Genomic DNA, 8,066 nt, shown 5'->3' with positions numbered 1-8,066 from the left:
AAACACTGACACACTAGATGAAGAGAGAGAAAAGAGAAAGATGGCTGTCCTTCCATATCTCCAGGACATAACAGAACCTATGAGCAGGATTCTGGGTAAACACAAAATCAAAGTAATCTTCAAACCCCATAGGAAGCTCTCCCATTTACTCTCAAATCCGAAGGATCAGAAATCATGCCTAGAAACATCAGGTGTATATAAGATCCCTTGCTCTTGTGGTAAAGTTTATATAGGAGAAACCGAGAGGAAGATCAGTACGCGAATCAAGGAACACCAGCGATGTACCAGGTATGGTCACTTTACTCAATCAGCTCTAGCTGAACACTGGATGGAGACTGGACACTCCGTACAATATGACAAAGCCACCAGATTGGCTCCCTCACAGAGTTATTTTGCCAGAAAACATCGTGAAGTTCTAAAAATTTTAAAACATCCCAACAACCTCAACCGAGACAAAGGTATACAAGTAAACTCTTTGGCATACTGTCCTCCCGGTTTTTTAATTGACCAGCTGATCAATTAAAATACGCTGATTAGCTGGATTCAAGCCTCGTCCCCTACTCCCTAACACCATCTACACAAGGGGGGGCAGGGGGGTATATAAGGACAACCTTTACCCAAGGGAGCTCAGTATCAGAGTTTTCTGTTCTGCTGATGCAAACTGCAACGTTTGCGAAACGTTGGCACATCGCTGATTCAAGACACGGTTCCATTCCGGAAGCTATACCTAAACGAAGAAAATCATGGGTTGATCCAGGCTAACCATCAAAATCGACTGCAAGACCAAATCGCTTTGAAAAGAAGACAATGCTCTGTGTTTAGTGGGATCAAAAGGGTGTTGTTTATTATGAACTTCTCAAATCTAGTGAAGCGGTTAATGCTGCTCACTACTGATAACAAAAGATCAATTTAAACCATGCATTGATCACAAAACGTCCGGAATGGGGCCAAAGACATGGAAAAGTGATTTTGCTACATGACAATGCGCCGGCCCACAAAAGTTGTCAAAGAAACTTTAAAAGAATTGAATTGGGATGTGCTACCTCACTCGCCGTATTCGCCGGATATTGCTCCTTCGGACTATCACTTGTTCTGGTCGATAGCGCACGGATTGGCTGAGAAACACTTTGCTAATTTTGAAGAAGTGAAAAAATGGGTCGATTCATGGTTTGTTTCAAAAATGAAAGTTTCTATCGTCGCGGAATCCATCTTTTGCTAGAAAGATGGGAAAAAGTTGTAGCGTCGAATGGCGCATACTTCAAATAAATAGTTTTAACCATTTATTTCAAATTAACATGTGTTTTTCCTTAAAAAAATCCGCATTTAATAGATATACACCTAATATAATCAAAATATAGACACGTAGACACGAACAGCAGCGCGTTGCCGCGTGACGGTCATCTTCAGGAGTAAACCATTTTTCTTTAGACGCCTTGGCGTGTACTTGGCCTACCGATTCACGTGCGCTCATTAGCTCACAAAGAATAATTTATTCCTTGTCAACTATTGCGAATTTTGCAAAATGGTACATGACTTTTCTATTCAATTTAATCCTATCTTCATACGAGCGATTGTGTGAAATAACAGTACTTGTATATACAAGTATTTGTAAATACAAATCAGCAAGATACCGTACGAGACGTTAGAATCATTATTAACTCTCTTACTGTCAAAATGATCCAGTAGCTACCAAGACTAGGACTAGGACTACCAAGACTAGGACTAGGATTACCAAGCGGAATAGGTGAGGTAGTTCGAGTTCGAAACTACGGAGGGATATATAAAGTAATCTTTTTTTCTCTATGCGTATTGAGAAACTCTCAGTAAGTCTTTCTTTAAGTTTTAACATAGAAGAAACGAAAAAAGTTACTATTTATAGCATCAAAAGGCATTTGTATTATCAAAAATTATGCATACCAGGTCTCTAAATATGAAACCGGAATTTTCCCATAGATGGCCCTAGCCGTCAAACCGCGTCATTGGCGCCATTTCCTTGTTGACATCTCTGACAAAGATTTTCAACTCTCAACAATACAAGTTTCATACAACAGCATAGTTTGTAATAGCATTGAACATGTCGAATTTTGTGCCTGGAAACTACGATTTGCAGACAGCATTGATTTTCTGTTACCATTTGAAGAAAACTGCTGCAGAATTGCATCGAATGCTTGTCGAAGCTTACGGTGAGCATGCTCTTGGTAAATCACAGTACTTTGAGTGGTTTAAAAAATTCAAAAGTGGCGATTTTGACGTGAGAAACGAAGAACGTGGAAGACCACCAAAGAAGTTTGAAGACAGCGAATTGCAAGCATTGTAGGATGAGAATGACACTCAAACGCAACAACAACTCACGGATCAATTAAATGTGACACGAGAAGCCGTCTCTATACGTTTGAGAGCCATGGGAAAGATCCAGAAGATGGGAAAATGAGTTCCACATGAACTGAATGAAAGACAGCAGAAAAACCGAAAAACCACTTGCAAAATGCTACTCGCCAGGTACAAAAGAAAGTCATTTCTCCATCGAATTGTGATTGGCGATGAAAAGTGGATTTATTTTGAGAATCCTAAGCGTAAAAGATCATGGGTAATTCCAGGCGAACCATCGACATCAACTGCAAGGCCAAATCGCTATGGACGGAAGACAATGCTCTGTGTTTGGTGGGATCAGAAGGGTGTGATCTATTATGAGCTGCTAAACCTGGCCAAACCGTTAATACTGAACGCTACCGACAACAAATGATCGATTTGAATCAAGCTTTGCGTGAAAAACGACCAGAATATAAAAAAAGGCAACACAAAGTAATTTGGCTTTATGATAATGCATCATTACACACAGCAAAACTGGTCAAAGAAACGATTGGGGCGTTTAGTTGGGAAATATTTTCGCATGCGGCTTACTCACCAGACTTGGGTCCGTCCGATTACTATTTATTTGTATCGATGGGACACGTACTTGCCAAGCAGCGCTTCACTTCTTACGAAAATGTATGAAAATGGCTCGATGACTGGGTTGCCTCAAAAGAGCAACCGTTTTTTTGGCGTGGCATCCACAAATTGTCAGACAGGTGGGAAAAATTTATCGCTAGCGATGGGCCATATTTCAAATAAAATATTTTTTATCATTTTCATACAATAAACGTGTATTTTCTATACAACAATTCCGGTTTCATATTTACATACCTGGTAATTATATATAATTTTATCTATTTAGATATAATTATGTATAATTATATATGGACAAATTTCATATATAATTTTACATGATTTTGTATAAGCATTTTTGCAAAATTATGCATGAAAAATTTTTCATCGGGATAACATTCTATATACGATGAATATTGATGTAACGTAGTGAACCAGTGATAATTACTTTTAAATTTTTAGAACAGAATGTTATAATGATTAATCCAAATAAAAAAATATGAAATAAAAAATCCAAGAAAATCCAAATCAAACAAATCGAATTCCTAAATTTTGAAAGAAACTTTTAAAAATATTATTTAAAACAATAATTTTGTTTCATCAAATAACATGGTTTTCTTGAACAAAATAAAAATTTTTATTTTCATCATTTTAAAAAATGATATTTTGTTTAAGAATATAATATTTTAATGAAACAAGAAAAAACCATAAAATTAAACAAGTACAAGTAAAAAGTATAAGAAGTATGTAATAAGACAAATTTTAGTATTAATGACTGCCATTAACAAGTACTATTCTAAATACTATTCTATAAGCACTATTGATGTGAAACATTATCAAATTTGAAATATTAGTAACCAAAATAATTAGTGAATAAGTAAAAAATATTATATTATATTCGTAATATTTTTGAAATGTTGCTATAATATTGCTAAAGTAATATTGCAAATTAATGTCACTGCAATGTCTCTGTAACATTGCACTGCAATATGTAAGCTTGCAACGTTGTAGCATTGTTGTTGCAAGCTTTTATGATGTATGGGCTATAATTTTTCATAAACAAATTTCTCATACGCATTGGTACAAATCCCGTTAGGATGTTGATGCACAATATCGCAGCTAGCGAACGTGCTATGATTCGTTCAGAAATCGATTTAGCAGGTTGTGGCATCTCCTTGTGAACTATATATAATATTACTAAATATAAGTCCTAACTATGTGTCCACTTCCGAAGCAGATTTTTATTTTATCCGAACTACCCCAGGCAGCAAATCTTTAGACGTCACTTTGCTACCTGGGTCGCATATAATACAGTAAAAAACATGCCTTAAAAACTGCTATCACTATAATTTTCCTAATAAAACTTGTTTTATTATGAGACTGTTGCTGATACCTCTATTTTTTCCGCGGGTGGTAAGATGCGTACCGAATAATGAACTTTTTTATTCCTTAGAAAACTGTATGTATTATCGAAAACAATAGAATCTGAAACAAATAAATTCATCGATTTAGATAGTATGACATTTGCAGTATTATCATTATTCTGTAATGTTCCGAATAGTATCAACTTACAGGTCGCTGGAGCTTCGCAATTTAATATTCCGATTTCCTCCGATTGATGGGACGCAACTCTTCGAATAGGTACAACTTCCGTTATTGTGCCATTTGTTGTGTCTTTCTTCAAGATCCCGAATTTGATATCGTGATCCTCGCTTCGGAATTCCCAGCTGTACGAACAATTTTAATTCCAGTAGCTCCTCCACCATAGAAGGAGGAGGGCGTACTAGGTGGCGGCAGGACGCCGTGCGTTCAGGACCTGCGTATCCTTTCGTTCCGGAGAGAGAAATATATCGAGAGCGCTGTTGCTAGGTCGGAAATCAAACCCGGATCTTTCGCTTGCCATGATGCTGCTTTAAACCATTAAGCTACCTGACGCTCCACGCTCACGACACTCTCCTGTCTCTAGATAACGCTCAGAGATGCCGTTCGGAAGCGACATCTCTGGCGCGACCCCGAGCGCACGGCGACTACAGAAAAAAACAATGTTACTGTACCAGGTGGTACAGCTATCAGTCTCTCAAAGTCATATATATATATATATATATATATATATATATATATATAATACTACTATATTGCTAAATGAGAGAGAAGTCCAACCCCAGAACCACGAGAATATATATTTCTCTCTCTTTCTGAGTATATTATGAACATTATGCGCATGCGTCAAATAGATCATATTCGCCAATGCAAAAACAAAATATATTGTACAAAGTTGCATGTAATAGGGTATATATACCATATGCTATAAACATGAGCACCCGGAGATGCTATTTATGCAAAAAAAAAGCAGCTGCAAATGAAAATATCAGTTTACACAGAATCGTCTTCTGATCTTACCTTCACTGGTTGGATCATCTTCTGATCTTACCTACACTGGTTGGATCATCTTCTGATCTTGCCTTTACTGGTTGAATTTTTTTCTGATTTTGATTTTACTGATTACGATCCAAGTTCTTTGGACTGGTAGTTTAAAATGGGATATGACCTTTCTTCACCTACATTAGGTCGACAGATCAGAACATATGAACCCATATTTTTAACGTAAAATTTTCCGCTTTATCAATTGCCGTTATCAAAATTACGTCATTCCATTTGTAACAACTTTTGTCTAGATCATTTTCTTTGAAAATCACTTTCTTCGAAATTATTCGGGGTGCCCACTTAAAATAGAACACCCTATATATATATATATATATATATATATATATATATATATATATATATATCATCTGATGATATAACATCGTCTGATTGCCGCGCCTGCGCAATACGGTCAAAATACACTCCTCGGACATCGTCTGTCCTTCCATTCTGAGACAAGCTCCTTTTACAGGCAGCATAGGGCGACTAGCAGTATAGTAGTATTATATATATGTTTAAAGTCAAAGGTTGCTATCCTTTAAGATCTGCTGATGCTATCCTTTAAGGGAATGTCGAAGTGCCTACAAACCTGTTTTAGGTTTCACGTCGTCCAAACTGAACTGATCGAAAAGTGCTTTTGCACGCTTAAAGTACTCGCTGAAACACACTCGGCAGATATAATTTTTTCATCGAAAACGAAAAAAAATTTTACGTTAGTTGTTTGCAAGCACAATTCGTAAGTTATAACAAATGTCTACGATGCATATAAAAAAAAGGAAATCTGCCGACTACAAAATGTTCTAAGGAATAACGTCCAATCTTCAAGAAATGTTTCTTATGAAAAATTGTTATTACTTTTTGCTAAAATGTAGATAAAATAGAGCAGTTTAGACGTCCATAATAGTTCACGGATACTACGCTAGCGGCGCTAGTAGTACAATAGGCCACTGTGGCTGCGTTCGAGGAGACGCTATTGACAAGGAGATAACGCCAAGTACAAAATTAATTTCGGGATGAGGCGTGTTCGATAGCCGTAATATTGAGTATCAAAACGTTAAAAGGATTTGGGTGAATGGACCTTCGTTTCTGAAATATTGCGATGCAATATTTCTCTATTGCAGACGAAAGATCGAGAGTGATAGCATTATGAGACGTGATCGCCAGAAATGCTGTCCTAAAATACATCTGACGCACACAAAGAAAACGCGACTTACATTGAGTGCTTTCCAATTGCTTAACACATCTTGACACACACGTACACAAAACCAGTTTATTGGTTATAAATTATCTAAAATATCTTCTAAGATAATATGCAACCAATAAACTGATTTTGTGTAACACAGTGTACTCAATTGGATTGTACCCATTGTGTCGTCTATACGTCAGGAATACGCGGTGTTTCGATGACAATTTCGCTTGCTCGAACGTCCATGCATTTTTTCTTTTTAGACAGGAAATTACTGTAAATGGATGTATGGTGTAATGGAAAAGGAGATATTGGAGAAGGGTTTTCAACAAATTCTTTTTTTAATAGCAAATTCGGTACCTTGCACTAGTGCGCACTGAGTGCGCGCTAAAGCTTGTTTATCGTACATTATTATATTTAAGATCGTGTTTTAAACATATATTTAAAAACATTGTAGCTAATGAAATCGTTCGTACGAATGTTGTACAAATCAAATTATTGGTTAAAAATATTTAAAAATGTATTTAAGACAATCTTTAAATATAATAACATATTATGAACAAGCCTTAGTGCGCATTCAGTGCTCACTAGTACAAGCAACTGAATTCGCAATTAGGCCTGGAACACCATACGCCGTATGTCGGAGTTGGATGTCGGAATCACTGAAATATATACTACCCGGAACGCACGTTACCTCTTGGGATGCGTTCAGATTTCCTACACAGGTGCACTCTCTTACTAGAAACACAATAGTATATGTTACATATACTATAGCATTTCTAATATTAGAGTGCTATAGTATCCCGAGTAGGGAATCTGAACGCAACCTTAAGTGTTGCGGGATGAGAGAGAGCGGGAGCGGTGCACTTGGACACGGTGCATTTGGACACAGCCAATCACAGCACCGTATGATTAAAGACATTTGTAGGGTCCCTTAGAACAGCGACTTGTGATTGGACTGTGTCCAATTGCCCCGTGTCCAACTGATATACACCCGAGAGAGCATGCTTGTAGGTCTCGAACAGCGCTTTGTCTTTGTCTAGTACAGTCTAAACCAAAAGCTAAGTCGGCTGATTTCTAAACATAAACTGAATCTCTCTAAATTAGGAATCATCTTTGCGTTATTTTTCTTAATAATAAGTCGATGAATACTAATAAATATGAAAAAATATATATGAGACATTCTTCGTCAAACCAGCCATCCTCTCTGCCCAAAATTTGTATGGATTGGTTGAGGTCAACCGGGGCTCAAATTTTATGTGATCATGTCTAGTGTCGTTTGCTATCTCGCCTTTTGAGAAATTCATCATGGCGGCTCTAATATGGCGGCGGAAACTGGAAAAAACAATAGAAAAATCCGTACGTGACTTCCTATATGCCACACGATTATTCAAATCGGCTCCAAAAGGATCAACCTAAGCTTCTCAAAAGGCAAGATGGCAAACGACACGATCACCTAAAATTTGAGCCCCGGTTGATCTCAATCGATCCATACAAATTTTGGGTAGAGGGGATGGCCGGTTTGACGAAA

General features: G+C 37.1%; 1 protein-coding gene across 3 annotated transcripts in view; it reads right to left on the bottom strand.

The window, feature by feature from the left end:
- Positions 1-8,066, bottom strand: part of LOC116852612 (SEC14-like protein 2) — a 158,808-nt gene that overhangs the window by 12,799 nt on the left and 137,943 nt on the right. For all 3 annotated transcript variants that reach the window (XM_032833138.1, XM_032833136.1, XM_032833139.1), the window contains 2 exons: positions 4,498-4,652; positions 4,319-4,410 (listed from right to left, as the gene is read on the bottom strand). In XM_032833138.1, the coding sequence (XP_032689029.1) occupies positions 4,319-4,410; positions 4,498-4,652 (247 nt within the window). The remainder of the gene's footprint in view (positions 1-4,318; positions 4,411-4,497; positions 4,653-8,066) is intronic.

The sequence above is a fragment of the Odontomachus brunneus genome, unplaced genomic scaffold (assembly GCF_010583005.1).
Source record: "Odontomachus brunneus isolate Ranch 3 - 2012 unplaced genomic scaffold, Obru_v1 Obru_scaffold_240, whole genome shotgun sequence".
NCBI classification, from domain to species: Eukaryota; Metazoa; Arthropoda; class Insecta; order Hymenoptera; family Formicidae; genus Odontomachus; species Odontomachus brunneus.
This window is presented reverse-complemented; position numbering and strand designations above follow the sequence as displayed.